Consider the following 21,050-nt stretch of genomic DNA (forward strand, 5'->3'; position numbering starts at 1 on the left):
CTTGGGGATCGGGTGAAAGGTGCTTTCAAAGGAACAAAAAGATAGAAAAATCCCAACCCATGCAGTGAGAGCTCTGCACTGGCTGCTTTATCCCCAGCACAAATGGCCATGGCCACCAGACAGGGTCTCGCTGTGTCCAGCCTCACCTGAGAGCTACAGGGCTGCAGGGATATGGGGACACTTGTGAGGCTCCCTAGTTCCCTCCTGGTCATTTCTTGCTGTGCTCTGGTCAGGGCTGTGCTTTACAACCTCTGGAAAGCTCCAGTGCCGGGTAGGAGTTTCTGCATCCCGTCCTTGTGCCATCTCCAGTGCCCCAGGCTGTGTGAGTGGGGACTTTGGCCCAAGAGCTCTCCTCTTCCACAGCAGAGTGGATTTCCTCCCCCTGCCAAAGGGGCTGTGTGGGAGGTGCTGCCTGCTGGCTTTGGGAATCCCTCTCCAGAAGCAGTGAGGAGGTGTCCCCTGCTGCTCAGCTGCCAGGACCTTCAGGGCTGTTCAAGGCTTGCTTCACAGCCCCCTGACCTGCTGGGGGGCTGAGGCCAAAGCTTTTTATTGAGATGAGGCAAAGATTAACGGAGAATGAGCCGCTGTCAATATTTGCCAGGAATGCAGCAGCTTTGATCTGCACCTTGGGGCTGCTGCCTCTGCAGGAGAGGTCGGTGCTGCCGTGCCCTGTGTGGATCGGGGGGGGGGCCCGTGGGTGCTGGGCAGGGTGGGATGTGGCTCCCTGCATGGATAAGGGCTGGATCTTGTTGATACCATGAGGTTTTCTCAAGCTATGGCCCTCTCCTGCTGACTGTGGCCAGTCCAGATCTATTGGATGTCACTCGCTGTCCTGGGGACAGTCCCAGAGAGGCACCCAGGGTGTGGCTGCCCACAGCAGCCTCTCTCCTTCCTACTGCATCAGTCTGGGCTCCATCCCCGCAGGAGGGGAGGGACCAGTGAGCTGTTGGCCCTGTGTGACACCCAGGGCCTGGGGGCTAAAGCAAGTGGGAGAAGCTGCTAAATGTCATCCATGGAATTCTCATCCCACAGCAGTGGGGCAGAAGGGACTGGGGCTGGAGCAGATCTCCTGTCCCATCCTGTGGGTGATTTCCCATCACTCTGGATTTTTACCCTTCACATCCTGAGTTCCCTTGCCCCCGGCCTGGCCCCTTGCACCGTGGCTGTGTCTTGTCTCAACAAAGACTCTCGGTGCTGCCATTCCCGCTCCAGGCAGGGGCTGTGCCAGCTCAGGACTGCCCTGGGGGCAGAGCCAGCTCCGTGCTGCTGGGCAGAGCAGCCTGCAGGGGTTCTGTGCCTCACTGCTCTGCTCTCTCCCCAGGGATCACTTTCCAGAGGCTGGTGAGGACGGAGCAGGGGTTGCCTGTGAAGAACTACCAGAGCTCCACGGTGTAAGTGTGGCCACGGGCACTGCTGGGGGCTCCCTGTGGCATCCCCACGGGCTGGCACAGCTCCCAGGGGCTGGGAAGCTGGGCTGAGCTGTGGGAAGGGTGAGGAGAGCAGCTGGGCCATTTCCAGAGGCTTGGGACAGGGTCTGTGGGCTCCCAGTGTCAGTGACCCTGCAGGGCTGCAGATGTGGGGAAGGCAAAGTCTCCTCCCCAGGAAGCTGCTGATCTCAGCACATGTTGGAGAGCAGCTGGGAAATGCTTTGACCTGTGGTTTTGGGAGCCACCACCCCAACAGGAGCCAGAAGCGACTCCATCCCTGCCCCAGTGCAGTGAGGACTGAAAGCCCTGCCGTTCTGAACAGTCAGACTTTCCACCTTATTCGAGGGCTGAACCTTCCCCTGCCATCCCCGTTTGTAAATAGGGAAATGAGGCTGGGAACAGACCTGTGCCTCCACTGAAGCTTCTTCTCAGAGCTGCACCTTCAGGAGGGAGATGTTTTGGGTTCACTCGTGTCCAGTGAGGCCAAGTGGCTGAAGGGCTGGAGCCCTGGCTGGGTTCAGTGTCCTGGCCTGACCGTGTCCCTGTCCCCAGGACGGTGCTGCTGCTGAACCGCTCGGAGGTGCAGAGTGAGTTCCTGTCCATCGCCGAGAAGCTGAGCTCCAGCGAGCCCCCCCAGCACTCCACGCTCGTGCTGCTCCTCCAGCACCTCTACCAGGCCAACTTTGGTACCCACTGCGACCTGCACAGGCTGCACCACCTGCTCAAGGTGGGCTTGGGCAGTGCCCACCCTGGGGTGCCACGGGAGCAGCTCAGTGCGCTTGGCTGCTGCATTTCCTACCCAAAATGGGACTGGCTTGGCGAAGGAAAAGAATTTTGGTAACACTTCTTGGAGGAAAAATGCACATTTTTCCCTTCTCAGGTTAGACCTGAGATCTGAAGCGTTTTGTGAAGTATATGCAGAGGGCTCATTCCCCTTTTACCCTGTCACTCCTTTCTCATCCCAAAGTGGAGAAAGGAAAGGGCCCCAGATTTGAAAATCGGCAAAAGTGTTCATTTGACCAGAGAAACACTTGGAGGAGAGGCAAAGAAATAATGAAGAAAACGCCTGGAGTGTTTTCCAATGAAAATAAAAATAACTTTGAAAAGTTGGGGCTTCTTGGGGGGGCGGGGACAGTGGAGGGGAGAGAGTCACCCCATCAGTGATGCTGCCCGTGCATTGCCCCAGTGGAGGGACCCCCTGAACGTCTCCCCCTGGCTCTGCTCCGCAGTCCAAGCCCCTGGAGGAGCTCTCGGAGCTCTACGCCAGCGCTGCCGATGCGCAGGAGGCGGCGGCCGCCAGCAGCGACCCCGCGCTGGCCCGGGAGCGGCTCCAGGCCGTGCTGCGCGACATCGCCGGGGCCGCCTCCTTCCCTGCCGTCACAGGTGAGCATCCCCCCATCCCTCTCTTCCCCAGGGCTTCCTGCCAGCTCAACCCCTGCAGGAGCGGGGAGTGGTTTTGCAGAGTCTCAGCCGAGTGCAAGGACTGTGATTGAAAAAGCACCGTTCCAGGTCCTGTTCAGTAAGCACACTGTGAGCCACAAATGGTTTCATTAAGACAGCAGCAAAATGAGTTGTCTGGCCTTTGAAAGCATCAAGTCAGAAACTGATGGTAGCTGTGACATCTGGTGGCTGTGCAGGTGTGAAGTGTCCCCTCGTCCCCATTGCACGTGACTGTCTGGAGCTAAGGACAGCAGCATCGCTGCTGCCCTAAACGTGCAGGGGCTGGGTGGCACCTCCCAGGGCAGGAGAGCTGGCAGGGCTGGCACTGGGGGACCCTGCAAACCACATGCTGTCCCTCCTCTCTCCCCAGGCGAGGCCCAGCCCTGCAAACTGCAGCCCATCGCCCTCCCCCCTGCTCGCTGCTACACCTACAGCTGGGACCAGGACAACTTCGGTGAGTCAAAAGGGGAGCTGAGCTCTCGGCCAGGCCCAGCAGTTTTGGAGAAGTAGAAAGCTCCCTTTGTGCTGAGCTGGTGCCTCCAGCTTCCCCATTCCTGGAAGGACCTTGTCTGTTCTTGGGAAGGCTCTGTGCTCCTTCCAGAGCAGAGCTCTGGCCCAGGTTTGCAGTGAAGGCCAGCCCTGGCAGGGAGCCAGAGGGGGGTCACTTTGGGGTTTGAGCAGCCAAAGGCTTGGCTTTGCTCCTGCCCTCTGGTTAAACCTGGATAAGACGTGAGGATGTGGTGAAAGCTGGGTGGGAAGGAAGGAAAAGCCCATCTGGAGTTTGCCTTTTGAGAAACCAGCCAGAACCTCGAGGAGAGAAACACAGTTTTCTATGCATTGCAATCGAGCCTTTTGTGGAAATCTGAAAACATTGGGGAGGAGGTTTCCAGCTCTGTGCTTGACACCAGGATGGAGGAGAGCTTTGGCCATGAGGAGTGGCAGTGGTGTCCACGTTTGCAGTGGATCTGCTGGAGCCCCTGGCAGACACCTTCTCCCTCTGGGTTGCTTTCAGACATCCTCAACGATGTCCTCAGCAAGGAGTGCAGCATTCCTGAGCCCCTGGCTTCGGAGAACGAGGAAGAGGATGAGGAGGAGGAGGAAGAGGATGTGGAGACGGACGGCGGCTCCCCTGAGCAGGACTCGCTGTTGTCCCCGCTCTGTGCCATCTCCAGTGACTCTGTGTACTCCGTGCTGTCCGAGGAAGGCTCCAAGCCCTCGCGGGTGTCCTTCTTCACCTCCTCCAAGGAGTCCATCTCGGAGCTGACGGTGGTCTCCAGGAAGTCCCTGAAGTCGTTCGTGTCCAGCCTGAAGGACTGCATGGACAGCGGCTACGCCGAGGACAGCGACGAGAGCTCTCTGGACACGGCGGGCAGGGCGGAGCCGAGGGCGGACCGGCCGCCCCCCAGGCACCGGCAGTCGCTGACCAACAGGCTCTACAAACTGTTCAAGAGCAAGAGCCAGCAGCTGGTGCTGCGCCGGGAGCTGCGGGACTGCCCGGGGCCGTGCTCGCTGCCGCTGCGGCGCGCCGAGAGCCTGTGCGCGTCCCCGGCGCAGCCGCGCGTCCCCGCGCGCTCCCGCCGCGCGCTCTCGCTGCCGCAGCACGGCCCGGGCCAGCGCGGGCCCGCCCCGCTCGCCCCCCGGCCCCTCGGGCTTCCCCGCCGCCCCTTCCTCAGCTACGACGAGGACGCCAAGGTGGGCACGCTGCGCGTCGTGGTGTTCGGCTCGGACCGCATCTCGGGCAAGGTGGCCCGCGCCTACAGCGACCTCAGGTGAGGCGCGGCGGGGTGGCCCGGGGGTGGTCACAGGTGGCCCGCCCTGCCGGCACGCCCCGCTCAGCCGCCTCTCCTCCTTCCAGGCTCAAGGAGAGCTCCTGCCCCTCACTGACACGGTACTTCAGGCTGCAGTTCTTCTACGTCCCCGTGAAGAGAAGCTGCGTGGCTCCATCGACCCCGCAGATGCATCATCACCCCTCGCCATCCCTGGGGGACACCCCGCCCCGGGCACAGGTGGGTGTCCCCTCCCCGCGGTGTCACCGGGGCTCTGCTTGGCCCGGGGGTGCTGTGTGAGGTGGGGCAGGCTGAGGGGACCCTCGGGGTGACCCCATGTCCGGTTTCAGGACCCCTCCCTGTCAGGGATGGAGAGCAGCACCAACGACATCTCGCAGTACATCGGCCTGCTGGACCCTTGGTATGAGCGCAACGTCCTGGGGCTGATGAACCTGCCCATGGACGTCCTGTGCCAGGTGCGTGTGTGCCACGGGCAGGGTGGGGTGTGCCCCTTCCCTGGGGAGCTCTTTGGAGAACCTTCTGTGGATGCAGGATGGACATGGGGCTCCTGGTGGTGAGCAGAAGGTTTCCATCCTTGGTGGGGTGGGGTGGGCAGTTGTGGCTGGAGGTGCCACCTGCCCCATCACGTTTCTGACCCATTCTGCCACTCCAGAGTGCCAAGCCCGAGGTTGAGCCCCAGGAGGACTCCCAGGAGCAGCTGCCCATCCTGGCAGACATGATCCTCTACTACTGCCGCTTCGCCACACGCCCTGTGCTGCTGCAGCTCTACCAGACCGAGGTGGGCAGAGGGCTCAGCCCAGCCTGGCGAGGGAAAAGGGGGATGGCTCTGCCTGTGTCACCTGTCAGGAGCTTCCTGTGCAGAGTGGGGGTGTGACACATGCTGCTGAGGCACAGCTTCGTCCCCTTTGTCCCCTCGCTGTCCATGGTGCCCTGGCTGATGCTCCTGGCTCAGGGACTGAGAGCCATTCCTGCCCAGATCATGAAGTCCCACGAGTTTCCCACCCAGTACTGTTCCCTATGGCACAAAGCAGTGGTTGACAGTGCTGCCGGGTTTTCCACATCACTGGAATCTCTTGAGAGCTCTGCTTCCCAAACTAAGCCCCTCCATGAGGGGAGTTTTCACACCCTGCTGTGTGCCTGGGGCAGGTGTACTGGGGAAGGTTGAATTTGGGACTGCAATCCCTGCGTTGGGGCTGTGGCTGGGGACCACCTGCAGCAGGGCTTGGTGAGCAGAGCTGCATAGGATTTGTGCTCCCAAAGCAATTCCCAGACCCTGCTGTTGCCTCATTGTGGTTTTTTTTTTTCCAGTGGGCTGTGGAATTTTAAGTGCAAATGAGAGGTTTGGGTTGTTTTGAGATCTGTATAAACAGTCTGAAATGCAGCTAAAGGCAGGTGCCACCCCAAGCAGCTGCTGAAAGCTGCTTTGAAAACATGGGAGGATTTTCCCAAACTGATCCATTTCCTAAGGGCTGAGAGGGGTGAAGGCTGCCTGGGTGGGCTGTCCCCTCACCCCCACATGTCCCCTCTTGTACCCCTGGCAGCTCACCTTCATCGGGGGGGAGAAGAGGACCGAGGTCTTCATCCATTCCCTGGAGCTGGGACACTCAGCAGCCACGAGGGCCATCAAGGCCTCAGGTCTGTAGCTGCTTCTGCACCCCCCACCTGCCCTGGGGGTGTGAAACCAGGGCTGGGAGGGAAGGGAAGGAGGGGTTGCGGGAGCCTGGGCTGCAGGAGATGTCTGAGCCAGGCTGAACGAGGACCCACACAGCTCTTTCCTGGTTTGGGAGAGAAACATCCCAGTTTTGTATTCCCTCCAGGAGCAGAACCATGGCAATGCCTGATTGCTTGTGCTGCTCTTAACTCTAGATTGGATTTACAATAAAACACCTCCAAGCCTGTTTCCTTCCTCTCATCAGCACCTGCCAAATGCAGTTCCTTATCTTTCCTTTTTACTGTTTTCTCTCTGTGCTTTGTCCAAAAGTGTCATTTATAAAATTCCTCTTTTCATCTCCTTATTTTACTGAGTACATTCAAGTTTGTGTGTGTGCATGGAGCCTTCTGTGTGTAATTTTTTGTACTTTCATGTTATGAATTTCTAACGTTAGTGATATTAAGAGAGCAGAAGCAGCGGCAGGAACATCTGGCTGCAGTTCCTCCGGGGTACCCAGGACGGGATGCTCTGTGCAGTTCACACAGACCCCTCATGGCCAGCCCCAAGTACTGCACCTGCACACGTTCTTGGCTTTAACCAACTGCTTTGGTGTGAGCTCCACTTGTCCTTCGAAGCAGAGCCCATAAAATTCCCCCTATGAAATGTGCCCACCCTGCTCCCCCAAAATCAGGCTTGGGCAAAGAGCTCTTCTCTGTGTCTCAGGAAAGCTGCCAGTGCTGAATCTGATGTTTTCTCCTTGGTTTGTCTGGCACTGCTTCGTAGCTGCAAAAAATTATCCAGGGGGAAAAAACAAGTTAGAAAGTGTCAGGCCCAGTGTTTCAGGGCTCATTTAATGTGGGCAGAAGTCTGCCTGAGCAAGCAGGAGTAGAGAGAGCACGTGGCCTTCATTGCTCTGTTTTCTCTGGAGCTCTGAGCCCTCTGCACCAGCTCAGCCAGAGCCACTTGCAGTTCTGGAGCGTGGTTTTGTGTTGTAATTCCTCTCTGGATTCTTTGCTTTCTGCAGCTTTTAAGCCACCTGTTTTTTTATGCCCTTTTCCCCCACGACTGTGCTCAGCAAGCCCTTTTCCGTTTCTGCAGGTCCTGGATGTGCTGCTGTATCAGCAGCCAGGAAAGGCTGGGCATAAAAAACCCCCGTGTAACGTTTGTTCCTTGTTCCCTGCAGGTCCAGGCAGCAAACGGCTGGGAATAGATGGAGACAGGGAAGCAATCCCACTGACACTACAGATTGCATACAGCAAGGTCTGTGCTGGCACTGCTGGGACACCTGCAGTGCTGGGGACAGCTCTGGGCCCTCAGCTCAGGAAGGACATGGAGGGGCTGGAGCATGTCCAGGGAAGGGAATGGAGCTGGGAAGGGGCTCAGCCTGGAGAAAAGGAGGCTTAGGGGGAACTTGTGGCTCTGCACAACTCCTTGACAGGAGGGGACAGCCGGGGGAGTCGGGCTCTGCTCCAGGGGACAGGGACAGGAGGAGAGGGAACGGCCTTGAGCTGCACCACAGGATGTTTGTATTGGATATTAGAGAATATTTCTTCACAGAAAAGGCTTTCCAGCCCTGGCACAGCTGCTCAGGGCAGTGGTGGAGTCACCATCCCTGGAGAATGCTTAAAAGATGTAGGGTTGGTGCTTAAGGACTTGGCAGGTTAGATTTAGGGTTAGACTTGACCTTCAAAGTCTTTTCCAAGCTGAATGGTTGTGTGCTTCTCTCCCCTGCCCTCTGGCTGGTCCCTGCAGACAGCTGCCAGTGGCAGGAGTCACTGGAATGATGTGGAGAAGGTCTGCACATCTGTCAATCTCAGCAAGGCCTGCAGGAAGCACGAGGAGCTCGGTGGGTGCAGGGGTCCCGGTGCCCCAGGGAGGGTGGGGGCACTGGGGGAGTGAGGGAACGGTGTGGGTCTCCTGGCTGGAGCAAATGAGGGAGGTGAGAATGCAGGAGACACGTGGGAGTCTGCTGATGTTCCCTCAGCTGTCCTTGGGTGTGTGCCAATCCTCAGCACCACGTCAGGGACAGAGGACGTGTCCTGTCCCACTGTCCCAAAGCTTCCAGCTGGAAAAACATCCACTAGGGGTGGGGCTGGGATGGCTCAAACACCAGGATGGTCACTGGAGAGTGATGCTTTCCAGAACAACACTTACTTAGCAAGGAGGAACAACAGGTAAAACTCTTTAGATGATGCAGGACCAAGGGCCAGGTGCTTGTCCTGCACCTGAACATGATGTCAGCAGGCCCTTCCTGAGCTGCTGCTGCAGCCTGGTTCCTTTCCTGCAGCTCAGACACAGTTCCAGCCACCTGGCTTGGCCTCATAAACCTTTTTTCTAATCAAGTTTCCAATTAATCAAGCTTTGAGCCTTTGTAAAAGCTCCAGGTGCGGTCCATGTGTGTATTTGGTTTGTTCTTGTTTAAGAGCTGCTGGTTTGACCATCAGACACATCCCTGTGAGGGGGTTTAGGTCCTTTTTCTTGGTGTGCCTGGTGCCTGGCAGAAGTTTGTCGGGAATGGGTGTTGCACCAAACAGGAGATATCCCTGTGTGCTCCATGGAGCTGTGCACTGTCCCTTCCTGTCCCTCCCCATCCATGGAGCCATGCAGCCAATCCTGGGAGAAAAACAGCAGGAATGGGTTTCTCTAAATGTTGGGCTGGCTGTTCCTGCTCTAGTTCAGGGTTTGCATCAGGGGTGCCCTCAGCTCCTCTCTGGAGACAAACCTGTCCATGAATCTCCATCCTTCCAAGAGGAATCTGATCTCCTTGGCTCCGTGTGTTTCCCCGTTCAACAGCTTGACCACAGGATGTCACTGTAACTCCAGGCACGAGGAGGCGTCTCCAGGTGGGCTCAGGAGAGGCCACACAAGCAGAGTCAGAGTTCCTCACGGTGATGGGCAATGGTTTTTCTCCTGTTTGCAGCCCAAGGTGGTTAAATGTTCTCTCCTGCCGTGTTTTGGAAAGCAGCTGGAATTGCAGAGGACATTTAGCAGGAGGGGAGGAAAGCTAGGACTGCACTGCATTCCCCCAGCAGTGGGATCCTGGTGGAGCTCCAGTTCTGGGATGCTTTGAGAGGTGCAGGGACCACGTGGGTTCCCAGCAGAGCCCCAGGTCCTGACAGTTTCCTTCTGTTGCAGCCTCGAAGACAGAATGTCTTAACTTAACCATGACCGAGGTGGTCAAGAGGCAGAACTCCAAATCCAAGAAAAGTTTCAATCAGGTAACTCCGATCCTGGAGCTTTTACATTTGGGGAGATGAGGTCGGCCTGGCCCAGCAGGAAGGGGAGTAGGGCTGGAGAGAGAAGCTCCTTGGGAGTTCCCTTTGCTGCTGCCCCCAGTCCTGCCCAGCCCAGGGAATGCACTGAGGCAGCAGCTCCCTCACTCCAGCCTTTCCTCTCAGCAGATCAGCGTGTCCCAGATCAAAGTGGACAAGGTGCAGATCATCGGGGTCCAGTCCTCCTTTGCTGTGTGCCTGGACCAGGATGAGCAGAAGATCCTGCAGAGCGTAACCAGGTGGGAATTACAGCCAGAGCTCCTGGGGTGGGGCATCCTGACCTGTCCCTGAGCTGTGGCTGGGAATGGGGTCCTGGCCCCATGGGGGATCTCTGCCCTGAGCCCCAGGCTCTGAGCTCAGATTCTAGCAGGAGTTCACCCTCAGGAAGTCCCAGAGTCTAAAGGGTCAGCTCTTCATCCCCAAAGACTCCTCTTCCAGCAGGAGCAGTCATGAGCCAGAGGTTATGGGACATAAAGGAGGTGTTGGGAGAGCCTTCACCTTCTAAACCTCCTTTGGGTCAGCGGAGCCTTCACCTTCTAAGGTGGGGCTGTCCCCTCCTTTGGCATCCCCACTGCAGAGGGAACTCGTTATCTTCGTGGGAGAGGCTGGGCTAAAGCAGGAATTGTGCATGGGACTGTTCAGTGCTGTCCCCAGGGCACCAACCTGGCTCCCCAGGTGACAGAGTTTCTATGAGCACAAGAGATCAATCCATGGGTTTGACCCATTGGTTTTAAAAATGTACAAATGTTGTAATTCCACTCTCAGATTGAGCAGAACTCTGCAAAGTGATGCTGCCTTCAACAGAAAAATATTTGGGATCTTTTGTCTTAAACAACCCCAAAGAGAAGTGTTTAACTTGTTTGTTGTGAAACTCAGGGAGTTGGTGGAGTTCACGAAATGCTAAAGAACCTCCTTCCCTCTTCCCAAAACGTGGGGGATGCAGAAGTTCTCATTTTCTCTAACGAATTTCTGCAAATGCCTTGGATGGATGATGCTGCTTGACGCCCCAGACTGAGCCAGCTGAAAGTCCTGAACTCTCAGTGCTCAGGCTTCAATCCTGTTAGGATTGGGTTGATTGCTGCTGGATTGCAGCCCCATTCCCATTCCCACAGGGTTTGCAGCCCCATTCCCATTCCCACAGGGTTTACAGCCCCGTTCCCATTCCCACTGGATTGCAACCCCATTCCCACAGGTTTTGCAGCCCCATTCCCATTCCTGCTGGGTTGCAGCCCCATTCCCGCTGCCCCTGGGGGTTCTCAGCCCACACCTCACTCAGAGGTTGTTTCCTGGTGTTCTCCCGCAGGTGTGAGATCTCCGTGTGCTACAAGCCCAGGGACAGTGACCCCCTGGCACCGAGGGGGTCCCCTGTGTCTCCCCAGGACCCCTCCGAGTTCCAGTCCCTGCTGTGTTTGCCCATTGCCACCTTCAGCGGGGCACTTCCATAGAGGAGCCGTGTCCGTCCAGGCCACGTGTCCCACTCCAGTCCAGGCTCAGGAGAAGGAAGAGGACACCGAGCCCTGCCTATCCAAGAGCTCCTGCAGCCCAAGAGTGGCTCTGGTGTCAGTGTGCTGGCTGAGCTGCTCCTGCTCCAGGCTTCCCCTTCCTCAGGAAACGAGATGGTTGTGCTCTGCTGTCTCTGGGGGTTCCTGGATTACTTCCTCTGGATCAGCAGATGCCAACAGGTGTTGGGTGGGAGGGCAGGGTGAGAACAGGGATATTCCCTGCCAGAAAATGGTGCAGAAAATGGAATGGGGGGAAGGATGAGCTCCTGGGGGATATTTGGGAAATGGAATGTCCTTGGCTCAGTGTTATCAGGTGGCCGTCAGTGCATTGGGAATTACAGATCCCCTTGGATTGGTGAAATGCCAAGGCATGTCCTGGTGCTATTTCACCTGTGACATGTTGACGATGCTCAGGACAGTTTTGTGGGATGGAGACAGGTTTCTGAAGGTTTCCCTTCCCTTCTGGAGGTCGGGTGTCCTGCAGGGTAGCAGAGCAGGGATGCTGCAGCATGAGCTGGGTGTGTCCCAGGGAACTGAGTGCAATAGGCCATCCCAAGGCAAGCACAGCTGGTGGTGGATCCATGTATTTCCTGTACATCCAGGAGAGGAATTCCCAATCCCTGCAGGATTCCAGCACTGTGCTGTACTCCCTGTCCAGCCCCTGGTCTTGCATCCTGCTCCCAGTACTGTGTGCCAGAGCCAGCCCAGGGCTGAACCTTCAGTAGTTGCTGGAAATCCATCAGGAGCTATGCTAGACTCCCAGCAGGGAGGGAAGTCCTGGGAAAAGCACCAGGATTGCCTCAGGCCCTGCTGCAGATCCACATTTGCTGGAGAAGGACACAGCACCAAACCCACTGAGTGACACCTGCAAGTGACAGCAACATTTGAGATCCTCCCCCCTGCAAACATTCCAAACTCTTCCTCCCCTCTGCAAGGCTGTAGGTACAGAAAGGTGCAATATTTGAGAATATTTAGGGGTTTTCTGGCCCTATGAGCAAAGAAATAAGACTGGAAAAGCCTCAGGCTGTTTCTGGGTGGTTTTTGGGGATAGTACTGGTGCTAGCAGCTAAGTTCCTGGTGCAGGCTGAAAGGAGCTTGGTTCCAAGGCTCTGTGTTCGCTGGATGTGTCTGGAAGGGACCCCTGGCACTGCTGGGGGCTGCGGGGCTCAGCCACAGTGGGGTCAGTCCAGGGGGTCCCTCGATGTTCCAGGGAAGAGGAGCTGGTGAGCTCAGCACTGTCCCCAAGCCTGGTGGCACAGCAGCAGTGCCACTTGAGGATCAATCTGCCAGGGAAGGGACCAGAAGCTCCTGGGGGCTTCAGGTGTCTCAGAGAGTGGGGGTCAGGTTTGTCTGCCAGATTCCCCCCATTCCTGCTGGAAGTATTGGGGGGTCCCTCCTGTGCCCCTGGCTCTGCTCCCGGCTCTGCTGGTTGTTGGACACGTTCTGCTCCCACTGTCCCCGTGCTGGTCCCAGGGGTGAGCACCGTGGTCCCCAAGGTGCCCTCTGGTGTCCTCTGGGTGCAGCTCCTGCCAGGGCCAGGGATGAGGAAACCTGAGATGTGTCTGTGCTCCCCTCTCCTGCTTGAATCCACCACCCCAGGCTGGTGCTGCCCTGGGGATCCAAGGAAAGCCCCTCAGGGGGTGAACCCTCCCTTGGGCATGAGCAGTAGCCCTGTCCCCACCCCGAGCAGAGCCAGGCTGGTCTCCCAGCAAGGATCCCCTTCCCTGGCCTCACAGCGGCTCCAGGAGCACGCAGCTCATCCAAGTGCCTGGAGCAGTGTCCGTCCTTGGCAGGGACACCCGGCAGGGCTGGGCCCTGCTGGGCTGTCCCCTCCTCAAAGGGTGCCTGGGCACTCCTCTCCATCACTGTTTTAAGCCAAATAGGCTCAAGGGATCAGAATCAGGTTTTAGTGGCTCTTGCCATGGATTTGGGAAGGGTTTTCTCACTGAGTTTTCCTTCCCCAAACCGTTTTGGGGTGTGTTGTCTCCGGTGGGGTTGGGATTTGGCAGGTGGTTGTTTTTGTTCAGGGCTTTAAAGCAGCAGTTTACCCTGTCAAATGCTGCTCTTTGGGATCTTGGCATCTGTGGCTAAATCCATGCCAGGACAAAAATCTCTCTGGGTTCGCTTGGCCCTACAGCAATCCTGGAGAAGAGCATTTCCATCCCATAGAGAAAGCCAAGCACAAACTCCAGGAACTCAATCCTGGCGAAGGTTTTGACCTCTAATGCTGACTGGAAATGAAAGAATCCCAGGGTTCTTTAGGGTCGTCTTTGTACATTTGTGTAGCCTCAGCAAATCTGTGTAAAGTCTGTGCTGATCTGTAAAATACTGTGCAGAGAACTTTTAAAGTAATTGTAAAATATTAAAGGTTGATTTATTTCCAGTACAGGAGCAGTATTTGGGCCAAGGAGCTCCTGGGTGGGTGGGAGGCATGGGAGGAGGCTCTAAATCTCCCCAGAGGAGCTGACCTGGGAGCAGAAAAAGGCTCAGAGTCATTGGCATGAGGCAGTTCCAGCACCCACCACAGCACCGGGATTTTTGCTTCAGGTGCTCCAAAATCTGCTCACAGGTGAGTAAACTGGGATTAACCTGCAGGTAGAACCTGCACAGTCTTTATCAAATAAATTATATTTTCCATCCTCAGAGGACATCCTGAGATGCTGCCCAGGTTGAACACTCCGTAGTTTGTTATTATCATTTTTTTATCTCCTTAATATGATTTTTTCCAAGAAGAAAAAAAAAAAGTATTGGAGATGACTCAGTTTAGAGACACGAAAAAGGCGACTGCACTGCCACCAAACTGGCAGCTTGGCCTTTCCCCAGATACCCTCATCTTCTATATTTGCTGGAGCTGGACTAAAATTAGAACTAGGCTGAAGGCCAGGGTAGAAAAATAGAGCCACAGCATCAGAAGTGTTTGGTTTGTGACCTGTGAGAAAATCACCCAGGGCAGGGTTTGGCCCTCGGCCAGGGCAGCTTTCCCTGCAGGGTGGGTTTGCTGTGGCCAGAGCCCTGTGCTCCCCTCGGGCCCTCGGCTGCCTGCGAGCTCCGCTAGTGCAGCGGCCACGGAATGACGGCAAATGTAAGAGGGGAAGGCAAAGCGTCCCTGCTCAGCAGCCGGGGCAGGAGGCAGCTGGGCCGAGCTCCTCTGGCCGGGGAGGGTGCGGGGCAGTGGCCGAAATAGGAACCGAACATCAGAGGGGGGGGATAGCCCCGGCCCCGCTCACTGTCACCTGGCGCTGCCACACGGGCACTGCCACACGGGCACTGCCACCGCCCACCCAGCACTGCCACTGCACCCTGGCACTGTCACCCGGGCACTGCCCCCGGCACTGCCACTGCCACCCGACACTACCACAACTTCTCTGCCACTGCCACCGCCCACCTGGCACTGCACCCTGCCACTGTTACTCGGCACTGCCACCGCTACCCCGACAGCCCTGGGGGGCTGGTGACAGCTGAGGGGCTCTGAGGGGCCCGAGTGTAAGCAGCAGGAGGGAGCCAGCCCCGTGTTGGTGTCACAGGGGTGTGACCTCGGCGAGGAGCGGCCCGGGGTGGGTTCAGGTGGCAGTGGGATCTCCGGTGAACAGAGCTGTGGCTGCTGCCATGGCAGGACAGCCCTTTTCTGGGCAGCAAGGTCCTCTCCAGGCAGGGAACCCCCTCTGGAATTAGTGCTTCAAGTGAGCTTTTCCTTTTTCATTGAATCCCACACTGCTTTGTGTTGAGAGGGACCCCAAACCCCATCCAGTGCCACCCCTGCCATGGCAGGGACACCTCCCACTATCCCAGGCTGCTCCAAGCCCCAATGTCCAGCCTGGCCTTGGGCACTGCCAGGGATCCAGGGCAGCCACAGCTGCTCTGGGCACCCTGTGCCAGGGCCTGCCCACCCTCCCAGGGAACAATTCCTGCCCAATATCCCATCCAGCCCTGCCCTCTGGCAGTGGGAAGCCATTCCCTGTGTCCTGTCCCTCCGTCCCTTGTCCCCAGTCCCTCTCCAGCTCTTCTGGAACCCCTTAGGCCCTGCCAGGGGCTCCGAGCTCTCCCTGGAGCCTTCTCTTCTCCAGGAGAATATTCCCAGCTCTCCCAGCCTGGCTCCAGAGCAGAGGGGTTCCAGCCCTCAGAGTACCAGGAGATCACTTCAGGAGACAGAGTTTTTCCATGTGTGGAAGATTCCAACCGCTTCAAAACCTCTCTGCACCCCACCCGTGCACAGTACTGACCAGGCACGGCTCCAAAATACCTGTAAATCCAAGAGCCCAGCATTTACAGGGATGAAGAGCTGGTTTGTCCCTGGCCTGCCACACAAGAGGTTCTTTCACTGCTTTTGGTTCTTCCTCTTTTTTTTTCCCAGTCTTCTGACTGAGGGCTTTGTGTGAGCAGGGTCATACCTGGCTCTTCCTCTCTCCATGGCCAGGAACTGATGTTATCTGGGGAGATTTGGCAGTTCCCTGTGCTGCTCTGAGGGTTTCTGTCAGCTGTGTTTTGGTGTTTAATGACATCAGAAAATATGGGGAACCAACCTCTTTGTCCCCTTCCATGGCTGCCACACAGAACTGTGGCCCCACAGTGAGAGAGAGGAGGGTTAATGGAGAGATGGAAAAGGCAGGAGGGGAGGAGTGAAGCTAAAGGGTCCCAGCAGGACCCTTTAGTGAAATGGATTTTTGGGTTGAGATCCCAAACTTGGTGGCAATGAGTGGGTGCTGGGAGCAATGTGTGGTAGGCAGTGTCTGAGGGACCCCTCTGGCCTCCCCCTTCTCTGTGCAGAGGGCAAAGTCCAGTTCTAGGGCAAAATAGGGGATGGTGAAGGCTTGGGGTCTGTAGTGGCCAGCTGGGAGGGGAAGAGTGCAAATATCACGGAGCAAGTGGGAGATCCGGCCCTGAAAGATGCAGCAAAGCCACCCCAAAAGGAGTTGGGAGCACACCCCAAAAGGAGTGACCATGGAGCTCCTGGCTCCCCTCCCCTCCTGTGCAAAGTGTGGGGCTCACCCCCCACCCCGTCCTGCCAGAGCCCTCTTCCCTCTGGAATCTGAATGGAAAGCAGAAGAGCATGGCAAGTCCTGCCCGTGCCACAGCTCCTGCACGCTGGGACACTCCTGCTGAGGAGGGACAGAGAGAGCTGGCATCAGGACAGGGGGACAGGCACGGGACAACGCTCTCCTGAGCAGTGACGCCCCAAACCTTCACCTGGGCTCTTGGCGCTGGTTGTGACCCTGGCAGGGACAAAGAGCATCCCGTGTATGCCCGGGCCGTGCCCACCTGCCCGCGGGGCCGAGCCGCGTGTCCGCGTCCCTCATGAATGGAAGCGCCCGTGAATGAGCACAAGGCCGGCAAACGAGGATGTTTTCATGGCTGCTGCTGTTCCCAGAGCCTTCCTGCCCGCGGGGCGGCTCTGGGCGGGGCTGGGGAAGGGGATGCAGGACTTGGCACGGGCGCAGCGAGAGGGAATTGACGACGGGGGACGCTGAGCTGCTCCTCCTGCCTTTCTGTCCCGCTCAGGAAGGAAGGAGGTTATTTTTAAACCTGGGGCCCAGGTACGGAGCGGTACCTAAAGCTTTTCCTCGTGCAAAAGAAATGGGAAGTGATGCAGCGTCAGCTGCATTCCCACGCTCACTCCAGAAGGATTTTCTTCCCCAAACCACTTCTCCAGCAAAACTCGGCACCTCAGACCTGCTCTAGGTACCAGCTGGGGCTAGCGGCTGAACCGGCACGGCCTCGGCCACAGGAGAGGCCAGCTCTGACCGTGGCAGTCTGGCTGGAGAGGCCCCTGGGCTGGAGCTGCCCTGGGCGCTGTGCCCGCAGAGCCTGGCACACACACGTGGGGCACACGGGACTCCAGCAGCTGCCCGGGCTGTCAGGGCTGCGGGCTCATCCCGCCCTGCCCTACATCCCACAGGGAGCAGCGTTCATCTCCATATTTGGGCGGGGTGTGCTGTGCCCCCACAGCCTTCCCGTGTGCCAGCCCGGCGTTGTGCCAGCCTGCAAACAGATCCCGGTCTGCACCGAGCGCCAGGGCACTGCCAGGGCAGCCCCGAGCAGCCTCACCTGGGGGCTCTGAGTCTCAGTCCCGCTCTCCTGACCCTGAGTCACACGCGGTGACAACGACACTCTGCTGAGCACGGCCAGAAGCGCTCCGGGCTCGGTCCGGGCAGGGTCAGAGCGCTCCAGGAACACGGTCCAGAGGGGCCCGCCATCCCTGGCCAGGCTGCATCCCGAGCTGGCAGCAGGCAGAGAGCTGCCGGGGCAGCCCCAGGGGCTCTGAGCAAAAGCAGATGTGGGAGATGCTGCGGGCGGGAGGCGCAGGCAGGGGCACAAACACCGCGCCTGGAATGGGCGGCTGGAAAAGTGTCTTTGGATGGACTCCTGGTGTCCCGGAGCAACGCTGTTTGTTGGGACGTGTGAAGATCCAGGCTCTCTGCGCCTCACTGGGCAGCAGCAGCGCGGAGCTTGTCCCTGTCTGGGAAGGCTGGCAGCACAGCAGGGGCTGGGCCAGGGCCAGGGCCGGTGCCGGGGCGGTGCCAGGGCTCACAGAGTCACCCCTGAGCGGCCCGACCGGCGCGGCTGGTTTGAAGGGATTGGACCCAGGGCAGGGCTGAGCCTCCTTCCCTGCTCCCGCCCGTCCGGGGAACGCCAGGCGACAGAGACCCACACGGAGACAGCTCTGTCAAGGGGGGACTTCTCTGCGAAAGAGGAAGTCGTCTCGAAATAACTCGGCGCTTCCCTTTCTGCCCTGCACGCTTTGAAGCGGCTGCAGAGCCCGGGAGCCGCCGCGGCTCCGCCGGCACCCCCATGTTCCCTGTGGGACCCTGCTGTGTCCCCCGCGCTAGCCGGGCCCTCGGGGGGGGGCTGTGACTCCCTGGGCCCCCGGTGCCCTCCCTGAGCAAGGTAAGAGCCCCAGAGGGGGCGGTGCTGCCGGCTCCGGCCTTGGGCAATCCTGTGCCTGCCCTGTGTCCCCGCTCCCCGGAGCGGCCCCGCGGCTCTCGGGTCCTGTCACTGCGGAGCGCTTTGCTCGGGACTGGCATCCTTTGCCCGAGCGCTGCATGCCAGGGGTGACAGAACCTGGAAAGCCACGGATGGGGACAGAGCCATTCCTTTTCTCGGGACGAACGAGGGGAGGGAGCAGCGGTGGTGCAGGAGATCGGGAATGTGCTGCTACAGGAATATTTCTGCCAGCTCCCCTGCCAGCCGGCGGGATCACTGGGTTTGCCCTGGAGCCTGTCCCAGACAGCAGCGCAGGGATTTTGCTGTCTGTGCCGCGGAGGGGCTGGGTTTGGTGTCGCCGCTGCTCTGGCCCCATCCCGGGCCATCGGCCACCCCTGCAGCCCTGCTGGGTGAGGGAGTGAGTTCCACCCCATCCCCGGGGCTGCTGCGGCACCAGCCCCTGCTGGTTGGCTTTGTTCCGTGCGGAACAACAGCTGCAAGGGACAGTGACCTGCCCAGTGCCACCCCCGGCACCCCCGGGGGGCTGCGCTGGGGATTTTGGCACGGCCGGGGGTGATGCACATGCACTGGCTGTGTGTGCTGTCGTGTGGCTGCCCAGCTCCCCTGGCCTTGGCCCGGCGCCTCGACTGTCCCCTGGGGCCCGGAGCAGCAGTGACAGGGCAATAAAGAGCGATGGCAGCGGCGATAACGAGCAGAGAGCACGGCCCCGTCCAGAAAGGAAGCAAAAATCTGCATGTTCGAGGCCCGAGCCGCGAACAAATGCACGTGAGCCAATCTGCAGCAGGCAGGGCTTAGTCCTGCTGCCCTGAGTGATTTCCTCCATCCTCTGGCTGCTCAGAGCCATCTCACCATGGCCATTTACCTCCCCGCAGTGCTGTTCCCTCCCACGGGAGCTCTCCAAGCATCTGTGCAGCTCAGCTCAGCTCTTTTTCCTTTCTGTCTTTCACTGAAATCTTTGGCTTGGTGTTCCTGGAGGTCTTTTCCAACCTAAACGATTCTGCGATTCTGGGATTCTTCCTCTTGACTAAGCCTGAAACACAGGAACAAACCCCCTGGGTTTCCAGGACTGGTTTATCACCTCTGATATCTCACAGACTTGTCTTCGCACTAGTGAGAGGGCACAGGCAGCCAGCAGTGGTTTTGTTGTGCAGGTTGTTCTGTGACACAAACACTGCTTTCTTACTTTGCCTCCAAATGAGAGCACCTCTGCTCATGGAAGGGCCGTGACTGGCTCGTGTTCAGGCACCAACCTGCACATCGCTGCTGCAGCAGCTCCCACATTCTCTGCTGTTTTCAGAGAGTTCCCCCTGGAATCCCATGAGCTCAAAGCAGCCCTGCTGGGATGTGGTGTCACTGCCCGTGTGACAGGGGTGTCCCCTGGCAGGGCTTTCCCCGTGCCCCAGCTCAGGTGGATTCAGGCTCCCACCTCCCCCCCAGCTCTGGGCACAGCTGCTGCTGTGACAAGGCCACGGTGACTTTTCATCCACTGGATGTCGTGGGATGTGGGCAGGACACCTCCGCAGCACCCAAACTCTGATTTTCCCTTGGACTTCTCTGCTCCGAGTGCTTGGGAGGGCACTGACCCCAGAGGAGCCTTGTTTTGGCCAAGTCCTGCCCTCCTAAGGTTGGCACAGCTCCCACTCGGCCTGGGCGCTCTCAGGGGCTGCTTTCCCTGTTGCTTTCAGGCTCTGCTGAGCTGTGCTGCTGCTCCTGGCTGTTCTGAAGGCAGGGTCTGAGCTGGCTGAGTCATAACTCTGTTCTGAGGTGTGACACGCTTCGCAAACCTGGAGGGGGCAGGGGAGCTGCTGGCAGAGATCTGTGCTGGACTAGGTTTGATTGAGGGTTAGGGTGCTAGAGTTCTTCAGGCCAGACTGGAGTTTTGGGGTGCTCACTGAAAGCACAGGGGGCTGTTGGTGCCTGTACCCTGTAATTAAATCCCCTTTTTTGACCTCCTTGTCCTGGTGCAGCCCTAAACTCTCATCCCTTCCTTGCTAAGGGCTTCTCTGTGCCCTGCCTGCAGCAGCTGTCACACCACTGTCCCCACAGTCCCAAGAGAACACCCCCTGCCCGGTCACCCACTGCCCACAGGGGTGGGTGCCACACACAGCGTGGCTGTGGCCACTCTTGTCACCCTCTTCCTGTCACCCCCAGGCCATTCCTCTGTGCCCTCCCCAAGTCCCCTCCACTGTGGCAGTCTGAGGGCAGCTCCCAGCAGTGGCTGGGGAAGCTTTTCTGCCATGGAGAGGACAGTCCTGTGACCCTGCACAGAGCAGGACACTGGGACATTATTCTGTCCCAGCCGGTGACACAGAGATGTTTGTGACAGAGCAGGGCTCTCCCAGTGACTCTGCTGGTGCCAGTCCTGTCCAAGGGAGGGAATGCCCAGGGAATGGGTCTGGAGGGAGACTGGGAAGAGCTGTGCCACCCCAGGAGAGCAGCCTGGCCACTCCCAGGTTGGCCGCATTTGGAAGTCTGAGCTCTCCTTGCTTTTATTTCCCCTCAGGTGGACAGTGCTTGCCTGGGCTGTTTGTGAGCACAATCCTGGCAGTGGCTTTCAAATCACACATATTTTTTCCTTGTGATTGTTTTTCCAAAGTCGACTCTGGGGATGGAAAGAGATGCTAAATCTAAAAAGCTGCTGTTTCCGGAAAACTCTTTCCTCTCCTTAGGAAGAATGAAATGTGACGTTGGCAAGGAAGTCTCCAAACAGTCGGTGGTGTCCAGGAAGCTGCTGGACTTCCACAGCTTCAGCAAAGGCCTGGGGGCTCATCCAGAGCTGGTGGGCTTGTGAACCCCTGCTGCAGTGCCAGTGAAGGTGTTTCATTCCTGAATTAATTCCTGTTTCATTCTTGGCCCCAAGAGCCATCCATGCTCTCCCCTCCACGGGCAGGACTCCCCTAGCAGGACCTGTTCCCAGAGCAGCCAGCAGGCAAGCAGAGCCTCAAAGAGATGCTGGAAAGCTGAGTCTGGGCTCGAGATTCTCCTCCTTGGCAGTAAGAGCCCAAGGGAGAGCATCTGCTTTCATCTCAGAG

General features: G+C 58.2%; 1 protein-coding gene across 2 annotated transcripts in view; it reads left to right on the top strand.

Annotated features, from left to right (window-relative positions):
- Window positions 1–13,465, top strand: part of PIK3R5 (phosphoinositide-3-kinase regulatory subunit 5) — a 42,101-nt gene extending 28,636 nt beyond the window's left edge. The window contains exons 6-19 of one of the 2 annotated variants that reach the window (XM_014886856.2): window positions 1,322–1,391; window positions 1,980–2,154; window positions 2,657–2,810; window positions 3,238–3,321; window positions 3,880–4,636; window positions 4,723–4,873; window positions 4,984–5,109; window positions 5,307–5,432; window positions 6,196–6,289; window positions 7,489–7,565; window positions 8,058–8,151; window positions 9,441–9,523; window positions 9,704–9,816; window positions 10,881–13,465. In XM_014886856.2, coding sequence (XP_014742342.2) covers window positions 1,322–1,391; window positions 1,980–2,154; window positions 2,657–2,810; window positions 3,238–3,321; window positions 3,880–4,636; window positions 4,723–4,873; window positions 4,984–5,109; window positions 5,307–5,432; window positions 6,196–6,289; window positions 7,489–7,565; window positions 8,058–8,151; window positions 9,441–9,523; window positions 9,704–9,816; window positions 10,881–11,022 — 2,246 coding nt within the window. In that variant the 3' untranslated portion in view covers window positions 11,023–13,465. The remainder of the gene's footprint in view (window positions 1–1,321; window positions 1,392–1,979; window positions 2,155–2,656; window positions 2,811–3,237; window positions 3,322–3,879; window positions 4,637–4,722; window positions 4,874–4,983; window positions 5,110–5,306; window positions 5,433–6,195; window positions 6,290–7,488; window positions 7,566–8,057; window positions 8,152–9,440; window positions 9,524–9,703; window positions 9,817–10,880) is intronic. The other variant, XM_014886857.2, reaches the window with a different exon arrangement.
- Window positions 13,466–21,050: the final 7,585 nt, after the last annotated feature.

The sequence above is a fragment of the Sturnus vulgaris genome, chromosome 20 (assembly GCF_052056855.1).
Source record: "Sturnus vulgaris isolate bStuVul1 chromosome 20, bStuVul1.hap1, whole genome shotgun sequence".
Classification (NCBI taxonomy): domain Eukaryota; kingdom Metazoa; phylum Chordata; class Aves; order Passeriformes; family Sturnidae; genus Sturnus; species Sturnus vulgaris.